This window comes from Solenopsis invicta, chromosome 2 (assembly GCF_016802725.1).
Source record: "Solenopsis invicta isolate M01_SB chromosome 2, UNIL_Sinv_3.0, whole genome shotgun sequence".
NCBI classification, from domain to species: domain Eukaryota; kingdom Metazoa; phylum Arthropoda; class Insecta; order Hymenoptera; family Formicidae; genus Solenopsis; species Solenopsis invicta.
In genome coordinates this window covers 20,186,536-20,202,552 of record NC_052665.1, presented here as the reverse complement: position 1 = coordinate 20,202,552, position 16,017 = coordinate 20,186,536, and the positions used below count along the sequence as shown (strand labels likewise).

General features: G+C 33.2%; 1 protein-coding gene across 5 annotated transcripts in view; it reads left to right on the top strand.

The window, feature by feature from the left end:
* LOC105207374 (cordon-bleu protein-like 1) overlaps window positions 1–16,017 on the top strand; it is a 245,652-nt gene that overhangs the window by 187,341 nt on the left and 42,294 nt on the right. For all 5 annotated transcript variants that reach the window (XM_039445739.1, XM_039445736.1, XM_039445737.1 and 2 more), the window contains one exon: window positions 5,144–5,270. In XM_039445739.1, the coding sequence (XP_039301673.1) occupies window positions 5,144–5,270 (127 nt within the window). The remainder of the gene's footprint in view (window positions 1–5,143; window positions 5,271–16,017) is intronic.

Here is a 16,017-nt window from a genome sequence, read left to right as displayed (position 1 = left end):
TTTGTGCCGTCGTGCCACAATATTGTTTTTAAACTTATCAAAACATTTATTATTGCACGCATCCATTTTATCTTAAAAAAATATATTAATATTAACGCATATAGAATACGCATATATAATATTAACGCATATTGAACACATCCCAGATAGCACAAAATATTTATAAAATATTTACTAAATATTTATATTTATTTTAATATTTTATAAACATTTATCAAAACATTTAATAAATGTTTTTATGGCCGCAGATTAGACTGATTATAAATATTTATCATAAATATTTCAAAAATATTTATGATTTATGATAATTATTTTGAAAATGTTATTTTGAAATACCCGCATAAATATTATATTACACTACATAATCCTAATGAGTAAAACAATATTTCTATATTTTAAAAAACAATTTTTGCAAAAAAATTCCATTCTTAGGAATTTTTTTTGGAAATTCCAAAGCGAAAATTCACCCATCCAAGTCGCGACCAATATTTTAGAAAATATTTTAACAATATTTTTGATAAAAATTTTTATAATCTTTTTCCGCCGTATATATAAAATATGTATAAAATATTTTTATAATATTTATAAAAAATATTTATGATAAATATTTATTAATATTTATCATAAATATTGCGTGCTATCTGGGATAGTAGTAAAAGCGTTGCAATAAAATCATATGCAAATAAGAACCATTGTAAATAAAATTAATTTATATAATTTATAATTTTTGTTCTTATTTAAATACATTCATACACATATGCACGTTTTAAATATGCCGCATGTTGGAGCCAAAATGGCGGAATGATTGCGGTACTTTGTAAATCTAGTGACTTTACACAGAACGGCTCACGGCCACTCTCACTCTGTGTCAAAAACGTGTACTGGACAAGATTCGCTTGGCGATGATGACGGGTGACACTCTTTTAGACACAGCACGATTGGACACCAACCAATCATCTTGACTTATCTAACCAAACCAACGGAAAAAACTCTAGGCATCGGCCGCTGTGAGTGGTGGTGTCCAATCGTGCGGTGTCCAATCGTGCGCACCCCGATGATGACGTTTCTTAAATAAAAATGTCAAGATTTAGACTTTGCGTCGCGATACCTCCGCACATAGAGCACGGAGAAAAAAAATAAAAACACTTTTTTTATACAATTCGACCCCCAAGTTATCGATTGAGACTAATCAGAACTTGATCGGTTCAGCCGTTACTGAGATCTGATAATCTCGTTATGCTTGAACTCGCTTGCGTAAAAGAGGGTCGGTCGGTCTCGCTAATAAAGCGTGGAAAAGCGTGGACTTAGCGTAAGATGCGACCGCGCCTCTTGATAAAAATATTTTTTAAAGTTAAAAGAAACAAGAATCTTACCGAAGAATTTTTTCTGGAAATTTCCAAATGGAAATCCACCCATCCAAGTTATTTATATAAACAACATGTTTTAATTATATGTTTTATTTTTTCAATAACATATATTGACTTGATATACATACCTATGTTAACCCAAAATGTTCACAAATTACCACCAGGCATCAGTTTGCAGCAGTCTTACAGGTCAAGCAACGTTCGGCGAAGTTACAACTTAGATGGGTGACCGCTTGAAAATTTTCGAAAAAAATATTTAAGAAATATTTCCGATTTTTTTTTTATTTTAAGTAACATTTTTTATTTTAATTAACATTATGACAACGGTTTTTTACAATATTAAAATAAATATTAATAAATAAATTTTTTTCATAAAAAAATATTCTGGGAAATGTGACATGATGGAGCAATTTTATTTACGGAATTATTTTCAGCGACAAAAAATATATTGTATAACAATCATTTTGTCTGGATTGTAGTCTAAAATTTGTTTAATGTATTAATTTAGTCCAGTTTTAATCCATTACGTCCTAAAGTGGACGTTTTTAAGAGGTCCATAATGCTAACACTGGATATTTTCAAAACGTTTTTAAAATATCCATGGATCTAAACTGGATGTTTTTAATATGTCCAAAACGTCCAATATGTACGTTTTAAGTATATTTTTAAAACGTCACTGTGCTGTCTGAGAAAGAAATTATCCTGAGCGACTTACAAAAGGTTTTATATAATGCTCACTCCTTATTGAAAAAATATACGAATAAAGTTTTATGATTGCTTTGATACTTTTTTATATTACAGGATACATTTAATTAATATGTACATTATTTAGTAAATACATACATATTATTATTTATATAATTATTTTACATAACTTATATTTTGAAAGAAAGCATCTATCTATTTGTTATAATCGTACGTTTTTTGGAATAAAAATTCTGCAATATTTTGTGTGAAATGATATTCTCGCGTACCGAATCGTTCCTAACGGAACAAGAATATTCTGAGAATGTTTTAAGAATGTTATAACAGTAGATTGTTTATATTTTTAGAACATTCGATATACATGCTACGATATGTTTTGCATATGCAGTGCGATTTCCTATTCTAATTCTGAGCATATGTTAACAATATCCTGTAGGATGTATTTTGAATAACTGCATACAGTATATAACACCTATAATAACCATAATATTATACAGAGTCTTCATGATATTTTCCCAAAACACTGTATTTTTGTAACATTTTAAAAAAACATTTTTTGCAATAAAAAATTTCTTTCTTGGGAATTTTTTTCGAAAATTTCCCAGCAATTATCCATCCGAGTCGTAACACCGATGAACGATGTTTAACCTCTGTGACTGCTGCAAACTGATTCCTCGTGTTGATCTCTATGAACACTGTGCTAATACGTGTATATAACTGGTAGATCAGTTCAATATATGTTATCGAAGAGATGAAACATATACAATTAAAGCATATTATTTATATAAATATATATAAAATTATAGTTTTTTAACCGATTTTTACAAATACGGAATAGCATCTGGAATAATTTTTATTATTTGTTTAAATAAGAATACAAATAGAAAGATCAATATAATACAAGAATTAAATAAATATAAAAAAATTGTTATTAAAGAATAAGTATAAATAGCGAAATGTATTTATAATATTTTTAGCATGTTCTGGCAATATACGAAAAATATTCTATTAAAATGCTATACAAATGCTGTGAGTATATTCTGACGGTATGCAAAAAATAATATTCTATAGAGATATTATATGTAGATATTATTCGCATATTTTGCATGAAAACAAAATATTTGTATGATATCATGTACCGCTAAAGGTCTAATATTTGCTTTCATTTCTCTCTATAGGCATTCAATATTTTGTGTATGAACGCCAGTTTCGGGATCTGCAAAATTATGTTTATGATTGACTAAGAAATGTGTATAATTTTCATTACGCAAAGTATTGTAGGCATACCATTTATCGGTACGGATGATGAAACTAGATGCGACATATTTCTGAATGATTGGCGAAAGTTTGTGCGCTTCAGTTCGAAACGGGAAAAATAAAAACATTATTTGTGATTATCCGAATTTCTTATTGACATACACTAAGCCGTACATGCCAATCACTAACAAAATTAAAACAACACATACTCCGATTCACAAACTTTCCACGCTTGTAGTAAATGCTTAGAATTCTTTTGTACATATTTACTCACAAATTTTCTGTTTCAAAAACGCAAAATGTTTGTTTTAAAAACACAAAAATTATAAATTACAAATAGGTTATTGGACCGATAGTGTAACAACACAATGATAGTAAGAAAGCCTTTTTTGGTCGCAGCTAGATCTTAGTGCTTATATTTATTCGTGTGATTTTATATACTTCTCCGAATTCAACCAGAATGTGCGCCGAATTAATTCCGGTTGTAACACAGTATGTCGAATAAGAATTAGTCATATTACTGTTTATATTAAATTGATTAATTTAATATAATAATTGATGCTGATTTGCATCTATATACTCATTCCCCCCTGAAAGAACTATATACAAAAATTATATACAAAAATAATTTGTGTCTTTAAAGGAAACATTTGGTGTTATATCTCCTATAATACATAATTATCTCATTTTTTATTGATAAACATTTGTTGTTAATAATTTTTTAAAGAAAAGTGGCCATTACTTAAAACCTTTTACAAGTCACTCAGCACCATCTCCTTGATAACATATATCAAGGTCGTGAGAGGCTGCTCTCCTTTTGTGAATGTTTATCAAAAAATCTCAAAGTAGCCATACTTCAATGGCTCTTAAGTAGCCGCATATCAAAAATGTTATACTATTGAATATTATTTTACATAACTCGAAATGTGTACAGTCAAATAAAAAATTTAATATCAAATTAATATTTGAGTACATGCATATATTCGTGTGATAATGAATATGCATACGAGTTTAAAAAGAATGAAGAAGTACATGTAATTAATGTTAAAATGTACCTTGTTGAAGGTTTCGGAATACTCCAAAGTAAAAATGTTTAATAATTATCGATTTCTGTGTATTGGCATATTAGCTCCATTAAAAAATAGCAGGTTACTAAACGAATAATTCCATAAGCAATCGTGAAAATTCATTATCTAATAACGGAGATAATACAGATAGCCATAATATCCACAGTAGCCATAATATCCACATAATATTTCAATCCTTTCTAGTACAATATGACTAGTTTTATTTGAAATTTTTGAATTGGGGCCCTCTAGGGCACTTCTCGAGGTGCAACTTTTCCAATCCTCTTAAAAGTAATAGCTTATTTCGAAACGATCATATATATATTTGGTTTTTCGTAATTTTGAATCGTTTTCGAAATATATGGGATAATGGAATGGCAACGGATTTTATGGACATCTTGTATATCTATTAGCGTCAAAAAATAATAAATATTTTTATTATTATAAGGCTAATTTTTGCAAAACTTCGAGATGGAATGGAATTTTGGAAAATTTTGTTATACTTTTCTTTGTTTAGAATTTTTCTAAAAATAAAGTTCTTCTGAAGAAGACATGCAATAGTAAGTCGTAACAAATAAAAGCAGTTGGATTTGTATTTTCTTGATGCTGATAAAGGTTAAAAGTAAATGTAAACTCTAGCTGTTTATCCAGCTTCTGCAAAAACTGCATTTAAAATCAGTTACGAACTTGAACTGTATCCATGTATGAATGCAATGAATCAGTAATGCAATAACTTGATTTGTGCAGGTACACTTACCCAGAAATCAGCTGTATGTGTCGAGAGTCAGTCCGAAAATGAACCTCGGAGAAATCCTGGACGAAGTATGCCGTGAGAAGAATTTGGACAGAAGCAAATATGTGCTTCGTCATCCAGGTAAATAGTTAAGAAAACTTTGTTTGAGTTTACAAATTTAGCAAAATTTTCAAGACTGGCAAAAGTTCTGCATTTCTTTAAAATAAAGTTCATGTTAGTGATGAAAAAATATTTTATGAATCAACATTTAACTCCTAAACATATTTTGGAATCTGGACAATCCGTTATAAAATTTTGAACGCTGTATGAAGACGAAATGTGATGGGAGGTTTAGACCAGGGGATAAAAAGTTTGAATCTCTCCTTTTAATTAATATAGTTAACCAATTTTAATAAAATTGGTTAACTAGAATTTAAACGGCACGGCAGCAAAGTTTTGTTGGGGTCTGTGGAACTCTCATTATGTGTGAGTGTAATTTTTTTATGAGTAATCTTACATAAAAATTTTCCAGACAAGATACATTTGAACAGGTCTGTTCGTGTATAATACTTATATATACTCTGTCTAAAGTTAGATTACTATGCTCCAATACTATACTATATAATACTATATAGTATAGTATTGGAGCATAGTATTCTAACTTTAGGAGCAGGAGGCTTTTGAACAGGGTCCACGCAAAGCGCATGAGTTTTCGATTGGAGGACGTGCATCAATTTCTCGTTGTAGTTTAGTCTCACAGAGAGTTGCATTGTATTGTCGAGGTTTCTGTGAACAAAATTATTATGGTATGTAGAGGAGAAGAGGGTAATATGGCATCCATTTTCATTTTATTAAATAATTTTGTTTACAATTAATATTTTCTATTGAAACTTGAACGATTACATTCGTCAAAGTGTTGTTTGACAGATTCTAGACTCAAAGTAAAGAAATATTTAAAATTTAAAACATTTATTTGATTTATAAAAATCTAATGCATTACATAATCGGTGGAAGAAAAAAAGTTATTGTAATATGGTTATTCATAAAAATAATTTTAAAAAATTAGTTTAGTTTAAAAAAAATAGCACCTTGTTAAAAAATTATATATTTTTAATTTTTCATTGTTCAGAATTTTTCTGATTTAGAATTTTCCTTCGTTCAGAAGCTTTAAAAATACGACTAAAAATTTCATTAAAAATATTATTTTATCCCTGTTTACCGTTAAACAACGAGCATAAAATGATGTCTCTAATGTTTCTAAACACCGCTCTTTAAAATAACAATCGATTTATCGAAGAAATATTTTAATATGAAAATTTTATTTAAAAAAACTATATTAACAAAATTCCATGTTATTGTCTTAACTTTATATAACTCTAAATGTATACGGCCAAATAAAAAGTTAAATAACAAAAAATCACTCAAATGTACGTGCATACAGTCCGTTGCATTGATGCCTGGGGTATCCATTTTAGGGACCACGTTTCTTTCTTAGTTATTTTTACGTTCATGACCGAATGCTGCAATTATTGACAGCATTCGATCATAAACGTAAAAATAACTAAGAGAGATACGTAGTCCCTAAAATCGAATCCCAGGCATTAATGCAACGCATTGTACACCCAGCGTGTTTGATTCTGTCCATGGGAAAATTTTCTAAACTGAGAAGTTGCCATTTTTCTACATACTTACAGTTCATGATTAAGGGAATGACCAATAAGCTGTAATCGTTACTTTAATCATAAACTGCAAGTATGTAGAAAGTGGTGATTTTTCAATTTGGAAAATTTTTTTATGGGCAGAATCAAACACGCTGGATGTACACCCAAGGACTTTGATTCTGTCCATGAGAAAATTTTCTAAACTGAAAAGTCGCTATCTTTCTACACACTTACAGTTCATGATTAACGTAACGACCAATAAGCTCTAGTCGTTTCATTAATCATGAATGGCGAGTATGTAGAAAGTGGTGACTTCTCAGTTTAGAAAATTTCCCCATGGACCTTCCGTGTTGTCTATGGACGCCTATTGGACACGGCCGAGTCGGTGCCCGTGTCGGGACAAAGTCCAGAGTGGGATTAGCTGGCTTGCGTCTCGGTTTCTTTGCTAATCCTACAGTTTTGCCTTGCTTCGGGACAACCAAATCATCGAGAGAGGGCACAGCGGGTTCTGGGGAATCATCGACACGATCATTGCCTAAATCTGCCATGGACGACGATCCTGAACTTAGTGCCTCCTCCACCTCCAGCGAAGAGGGAAGAGGACTAAGACGCGGAGGCGGAAAAATGAACGGGTCGAACTCCCCCGAAGCGTGGAGTCCCCGTATCATTTTCCGGAAGAACCGCTTTCGTCCACCGGCGTAGGCGCGGTGTGCCCTTTTTCGGCCTATATTTTCTTGAAGATATATATGATGGAGTTGATATGAGCGATTGCCACGTTGGAATATGAATATGTGAAATAAGTGTGGTAGTATGTCTTACCGTCTTTCTGAAAGAGTAGTAATAAGCGTTAGAGAGAGAGGAGTCAGCGCTAGTAATCTACAATTATCAACGAATTTTAATTAGCGAATGACAAAGAGAAGAAGATATGAGAATATACGGAGAGATGAATCCGCTGGGTTGGAGAGGACACCCGTTAGAATGCCTTTTCTGAAGGTGGATATTATTTAGGAAAAGATTTCGAGTCACCGGGTAGAGAGACGGTGAGTGCGTCGAGGAGTCGCGTTAGCGAGTCTTCTTCGACGCTGCAGGAGAGGGAGAGAGAGATAGGAAGACGTCAAAGAGTCGCTTTTGCGAGTCTTCTCCGACGGTATTGAGAGTGAGAAAGAGAAAGAAGACATCGAAGAATCACTTTCGCGAGTCTTCTCCAACGCTCGGATGGAAGGGAGGGAGACAAAGAAACGAGTGAGGCCACACTCAAGCTAATGCCTACTGTGGTTCAACCCTCTGGATCTCTGGTAGAAAGGAGAGAGGAGGGTGATAGTAGAGGAAAAAGGCAATTCGCCTGGGGCCACCCCAAAGACTAACGTCTTCATCAGGAGTAAACCCATCCGTTGTTGAGATCGTACCTGCACTTTGGCGGTCGCCGGATAGCGAACCTCGCACAACCAACAAGACTGAATTTTGAAGCTCCGATTTCGCTCCTTATATAGGTAAGGATATGGGCAAGAGATGTTGTGGGACGATTCCTCGGGTTCTCGAAAAATTCGGAGCGATAGTTTTTTGTAACGCATAGTCCTTAGAAGTCCGCCCTGTTCCGCGACCGCGCGGCTCGCGCCTATAGTTTGCGCGAGGCGCTTGTAGACGGTTCCGGGGGTCGCGACCCGCGGAAATACCGCATACCACACTTTGATGCAAAATCCAATGCTTAGAAAATTAATATAAATTAAGTTCTTTATAGGATCTCGATTAGGCGTATATGGTATGGTGGAGGACCATGTACCGAAGCGTTATGCAATGTTAAATATTAATATTCTATTGTTGCTACTACGGGGAGTTAATTTTAACAGAAAAAATTTCTATAATTCCTTATGAGCGTTATTTTTTGAATTATCGTAATTGAAAGTGTACGAAGCAATAGCGCCACGCACACGCTATAGGTTTATGTATAAAAAGTTAAAGTTTTATTGTTATTAGTAAGAGATTGATTGATTCGAAGTCTTTCGGCATTTTTATTGGCCGCGATTTTAGAGTGATTTTAATTTGAGTTGCATGATGCAGTAGTAAGAAGCATCCATGAAAGAATCACGCTTCGATAATTATAATTTTGCCGTTCCTAATATTTTATATTAAATTGGAAAGATGAATGAAATTCCAAAGCGCGAAGCTTGGTGATATTAGAGGGGGTCGCGAGCCGAGGGGTCGGCGCGCACGAGGTTTGTCTAGCGCCGATAGATACTCGCGGGTGTTGCGCGTCGAGGGGGCGGCGCCGCAATGTTGCTAAGCGGTTGCGCATGCAAAAGTCGTATGAGCGATATCGAATTACAATTTCGATGTAGGATTTACTTAATTGGTCGGAGTGTGTTCCCGATTCTTAATTAGGTTATTATCAATACGGATAGCGCGGAAAAATAAAAATTTTTTCCGCCAGACGTAACAATCGACAAAGCTGATTTTCATTTGTACAGTTGTTTTTGTGTTACAAATGAATAAAATGACCGTTAGCCCACGATCCCGCGGGACGGGGGGCTTTCACAGTGTCTTTAAATAGTTTTTTTATTATAACGACTAAAGTATTGAAGTTAAGTAAAATATGTCTATAATCTTTATTATAGAGCTTATCACAAGCTTATTGTTTGTTTGACCCTTCTTTTTGTAAAATGAATATTTTGGGAAATAATTAAGAAAAACTGTTTTTTTTTCACTAAGTTTATCTCGAAAACTATACGAGAGCGCCAATTAATTTATAAGGAAAAATTGTTTAGTATCCTTGTCTCTATAACATCCCTGATAGCCACCTGTCTGTGTTGTTGCTGTAATGTTGCCGAAAATAAAGGGCATTAGTTTTCAGCAAATTTAGAACAAGGTGTGTGTCTCATTTGTCTTTGGTTTGACATCATATGAATTCAGCACGTTTTGCTGCCAATATGCTACGTATTTGTTGTCAACGGTTTATCGCTATACATAAAGAGCAACATAAGAGCAAGTTGTCAACAACATGCGCTGAGTCATAAATTTCAACAAAAATTCAACATGTCAAAAACGATTAAATATATGTTTTGTACTTTTTTTTCAAATATATAAAAAATAAATAAGTTAATGCTTCTTTCTGCTGAATTGTCACTACCCTGCCAAAAATGTGCGATAAAATCGATTAAAAAAAAGTAATCCAAATCGATCGAGATTTCTACACCAAAAATACGGTATTAAGACCGATTGAAAATAAGATCGGAATCCAGATTTATTAAAACAGAATACATTAATGTAAACGTAATAAATGTTTAGTTTACAAAAAAGTATTTCTTGTATCTTTTTCGTTAAAAAGAATTAAATTTAAATTAAACATTTAATTTATGTACAAGATTAAATAACAATACAAATTGTTATTTACATATAAAAATATAAAATTTTATGTGGACCAATGTTCCACACATACGTTACGTTTGAAAAGAATGAGAGCGAGTATTCGTCTCAAGTTTACAACAATCAAGTCCTAAAAGCTTACGGAATTATGAGCTGGAGTGTCCGCCGCAGTGGCACCTAGATATAACGCCTGTGGCCGCATTCGACTCACGAGAAAATCTCCCGCGGCGCTAGCACTCATTTGTTAAATCCATTTCAATCCGATCTGATAGCCAAGTAAATAATTAATTTACTCCTGTTAATTTATTACATTACACACGCTCGCGCAAACACACAATCACATACGCACACGCGCGCGCGCACACACACAAATCATTTTTGACATTTTATTTGACTACAAGACAATATAATAATTAATATATTTAATGTTTTTAACAAATACACGACAAGAGCACAGCATCATTATCTTTTTTTATTATCGTCACGTTGCTTTTATGTTGTTAAAAATGATTGATAAAGCAAAATGTTTTCCACTAATAGAAGTCATTTTGTTGGCAACAGAATATGCAACAGTTGTTCTCCGTTTGCTTTGAATCTGCTGACATAAAATGTCTCAAATCTGCTGTCATGTTGTCGAATATGTAGGACTAGGCGTTACGTTTTCAGCAAATACACAACAACTAGTCGAAAATTCATGCTCAGCATTAAGTTGCATGATTTTGCAAAACATGCATGGCTATCAGGGATGTGTCAAGGTCAACATGATTGGAACTAGAGGTGGAATATTATCGATAATAACTATCGATAACATCGATATCGTACTTTAATTCGATGTATTTGATAGTGCTTTTTGCTATCGATAGTCATGCGATAGTCGCGCAAAGTGGCGTGTGATATGTGACATTTATGTGCAGAAGGCAGCTACATGATATTTTCTTTCTGTGGTTATTATTTTATAATTAGGTAGGTAAATGAATATATAATTTTTTACTTAATATAATTTTTTATAAACTAAACTTCACACATGATACACTAGAAAAGATGTGTGAGCAGATAATATTTGAGGTTAGGTTAACTCTTTATTTTTTACAACTATTTCAGATTAAAAATGGATAAAAGGACAAAATCTATAATATGGAATTACTTTGAAAAACAGTATAATCAATATGCCATGTGCTTGCTTTGTAAAAAAGAATACAAAACGAGTGGAAACACATCAAACTTACATGATCACTTGAAAAGATATCATAAAGAAGAATTAAACAATAACAACATAAATGATTCTTCTGATGAATCAGATACAAATACAACGCCAGAAGCACGAGCAAAAAAAATAAAGAAACAAAAAAATATTATTTTATTTGTTCGTAAAACAAATTTGTATAACGAAACTGACACAAGAAAACAAAAATTAGACAAACTAGTAGCAATTATGGTTGCAAAAGATTTGCAACCATTTTTGATTGTGCATGACAACGGATTTCAAGATTTAGTACATACGAGTACATTAGATCCAAAATACAAGCTGCCAAATAAGACAACATTGCGAAATAAGATACTACCATCTCTGTTGACCGAAGTTAATGCCAAGTTGCAAGAAATTCTTAATCAAACAGAATATATATCACTTACTACGGATTTGTGGTCATCTCTGGTTGGAGAGGGCTACATCACCATTACCTGCCACTTTATTTTACATGAAGATATTAAAACTGTGATATTAGAGACAGTTCAAATAGAGGGTAGTCATACAGCTGAACTTATTGAGAAACATATTAAGGTAAACAAAAATAAGAATTAATAATATTGCAGATGTGCTAAATTAATTTTACTTTTTTAGGTAGTTATTGAAAAATGGCACCTAGAAAATAAAGTACAATGCATCATTACTGATAATGCTCAAAACATGATTAATGCTTGTAATCTGCTTAAAATAAAGTATTTACCTTGTTTTGCCCACACGTTAAACTTAACAGTAAATGATGGCTTAAATACAAAAGAGAAAGAAGCTGGTGTTGAACTTCTTTTACAGAAATGTAAAAAAATTGTTAAATACTTAAAAAAAAATACTCTTGCAATGGACAAATTACGGGAAGAACAACGCAAAAAGAATTTAAAACAATTAAAGCCATTGCAAGAGGTTGCAACAAGGTGGAACAGCGTTCTGCATATGATTGAATGACTGGTCACTTTAAACACAGAAGACTGTTTAATTGTAACTCTGTCGAAGTTGCCTAAGGCGCCAGAATCACTAAGTTTTAATGACTTCATTGATTTAAAAAGGGGTAAAGTTGCTTCAACTTTTGAGACTGCAACAAATCAAATTTCTGGACAGACATATGTGACGGTATCGTTAATTATCCCTTTAGTGGTGGGAATACATAATAATTTAATTGAAATAAAGCATTCTCTTACCAGTGATATTGCAAAACAATTATGTGTAAAATTGAAATTATCTGTGATAAAGCGACTTTTTATATATGAACAAAAAACTGTTCCTAAAGTTGCGACATTATTAGATCCCAGATTAAAGAAATATGCATTTCGTGAAGTAGAAAATGTGAATAATGCTCACCAGTTTGTTCAACAAGAAGTAGCTCAACTGATCAGAAAAGAGAAACAATTGGAAAGTGAACCATCTACTTCTCATACACCATCAACGTCATCAATGTCAACTGAGCCAACAACTGAAGCAACAACTGTTGGGTTGATGGATTTTTTATCCCGGCGCATTTCTCAAACTGTAAATAACTCAAATGCAACAACAGACGGTATTATAGCAATTCGTTAATACTTGAAATTGCCCACGCTTGCGCTAAATGAAAATCCAATTTTATATTGGAAAAAATACCCTGTAAAAGAACTCCGGAAAATAGCCGAACGTTATTTCTGCGTCCCAGCTACTTCAGTTCCGTCCGAAAGAATATTTTCTAAAGCAGGACAAATAATTTCAGCGAAACGTTCAAATTTAAAACCTACTAATGTAAATTCGCTGATATTTTTAAATCAAAATGCATGGTTAATTGAAAAATAGGTTGTATACTTATTTGATATCCACAGAATTTGACAAGATTTGTTTTTAGCTATGCATTTCAATTTTTTATTAAAACATTTTTTTTTTTAGTAAAGTAATAGGTACCTGATTGATTTAAGACTTTAATCTAATTTATTAATCTAAAGTGTTATAGGTACGATAATATATTTTATGTTTTATTTCTTAAAGAATACATTTTTTTATTAATTTCATACTTTGTAATTTGCGAAAAGTGATACTATATATAGATATGCAATAATATAATATATATTTTATTGTTTTGAAGAATAAATTTTTTTATTAATTTTGTATACTTAGTAATTTTATTTTTTCTTATTATATTGATATAAATATATTAAATAACACGGAATCGATAATATAGAACCCAAGGATTCATTAAAATTAATAATTTCAAAATTGTCGATATTATTATTGATATTATCGATATTTATAAAATTAACTATCACGCAATCAATATCAACCACTATCGATAATTTTCCACCTCTAATTGGAACTGAGTCCCCTATACTGCATAATTACCCTATTTTTTTCACATATTAGTATGAGTGACTGACGCACGACGTTCCGCAGTTGCCGTGGCTGACGGTATCCTTTCGACATTTTATGTTGTCAATAGTAAGTACAAAAATTTTCAGCTTTGTCGATATTAACTTTTCGTTTAATATTAACGATAATAATTATCGTTAACTTCGTCGATATTAACTTTCGGTTAATATTAACACTTTTTTTTACATTGTTGAGACACTGTGGAAGCCCCCCATCCCGCGGAATCGTGGGCTGACGGTCATTTTATTCATTTGTAACACGAAAACAAATGTAAAAATGAAAATCAGCTTTGTCGATGTTAGTTGAAAATTTGTGTCATTACCTCCTTACTATATGTCCTGCTGCTTGTCCCACAGCTAACCAAGGATTCTTGTATCTTCGCTTAATTGTACAATGCGTTGCATTGATGCCTGGGGTATCGATTTTAAGGACCACGTTTCTTTCTTAGTTATTTTTACGTTCATGACCAAATGCTGCCGTCAACGATCACCGCAACATTCAGTCATGAACATAAAAATAATCAAGAAAGAAACGTAGTCCCTAAAATCGGTACCCCAGGCATCAATGCAACGAATTGTACTACTGTCTTATTCTGATTTGTGTTTGATTTTCGTTTATGAAGTTTGAAATTCGTAGCACTGAGATAATTTCATCTTTTATTTGTAACAAATCGTTGATGTCGTTATCTTCCGTTAGTAAGTCATCTACGTAAAAATCACGTATGATGACTTCAGAGGCCCTTGGAAATTGATGCTGCAGATCTTTCGCTGCTTGATGAAGAGAACGAATAGCCAAAAATGCTGAACAGGCCTCTCTATAAGTAACCGTTTAAAGCTCATATGTTTGTATGTTATCTTCTGGTTTGAATCTCCATAAGATGCGTTGCAATTTACATTGCTCTAGCTGTACCCTGACCTGACGGTACATTTCGGATATGTCAGCGGCGAGTGCATATACATACTGACGAAAGCGCATTAGTATATTAAACAAATCCTGTTGTATTGTGGGACCTGTCATCTGTACATTATTAAGAGATAGATCTGAGCTTGTTTTCGCCGATGCATCGAAAACGACCCGCAAGCGTGTGGTCTCACTTTCGGCTTTGAAAACTGCATGATGTGACAGGTAGTACGTACATCACACTGCTATCTCTTGCTTCTGGAGAGTTGTCTGACGAGTTTGACAGCGGCTTCATATGTTCCAGATCTAAATATTCTTGCATGAAAGAATCATATTGTTGTTTCAACTCGGGCTGTTTTGCCAGTTTTCTTTCCATGGTGATTAATCTGCGTTTGGCATTGTCGTATGAGTTGCCTAATTGCGTGTAATTGTCTTTCAAGGGACGACAAATCTTCCGTTTTGCTGTCGCAAATAAGTTATTCTCACAGTTTTGTTCCTCTGAGGTTAAATGTTACCTTGCGGGCAATTCTTCCAAAAATTTTCTAGCTGATATTGCATTGTCAGCTGGGTGGAATAATATTGCTCTGTGGACCATGGTCGAAAGATGACGTTGGCATGCCCCACACTATCCATCCTAGCCTTGTTTTTGGAATATAGGCTTTGATTTACCTAATTGTATTTGATCGACGCATAATAACCTTCAGAAAACCTCTGAGCCCAAGAGTAGACTCTGTTAAGTAGGTAAAAGGCAGGGTCCGCCAATTTGACGTTGGACGGGATCTGAAAGTGATTTACGTCTGTTTATGTTCTTGGCAATGCGTTGGTGACCTTGTCCACAATCAGAAACAATAACGTTTCTTGATATTTATTGAATCTGGAATAAATTGTAGTAATCATTTTGCTCTGAGAAATGGATGTGGCGTTGTTAACCGCTTCTATCTTCGTGTCGGTGTTCTGTTGAAGTAGATCCAAACGCGCGCTCAACTCCCGCAATATAAGATTTGGTTGAGCACCAGAATTTAGTAAAACTTTGCATTCGTGTAACCTTCCAGATTTGTCGCGCATATGTATCGTAGCTGTCGATAACAAGATGCACAAAGGGAAGCCTCGCGTATGATATGAAGATAGAGAGTTGCTTACAATTTGTATTTTGTTTTTATCTGAAACGCTATTATTTAATTCTGCCGCATTCAGAACGACTTGCTTGTCGGCGTTATTGTTTTCCGTTTTTGTTGAAGTGACATTCGAATCAGCAGTTCTATTTAAGTGTAGCAGCGTGTTGTGACGCTTGTGACATTTTCTGCACGAACCTTGAGTGCAATTTCTGCCGTGAAATTGTTTTAGACGATTATAACACAATTTATTG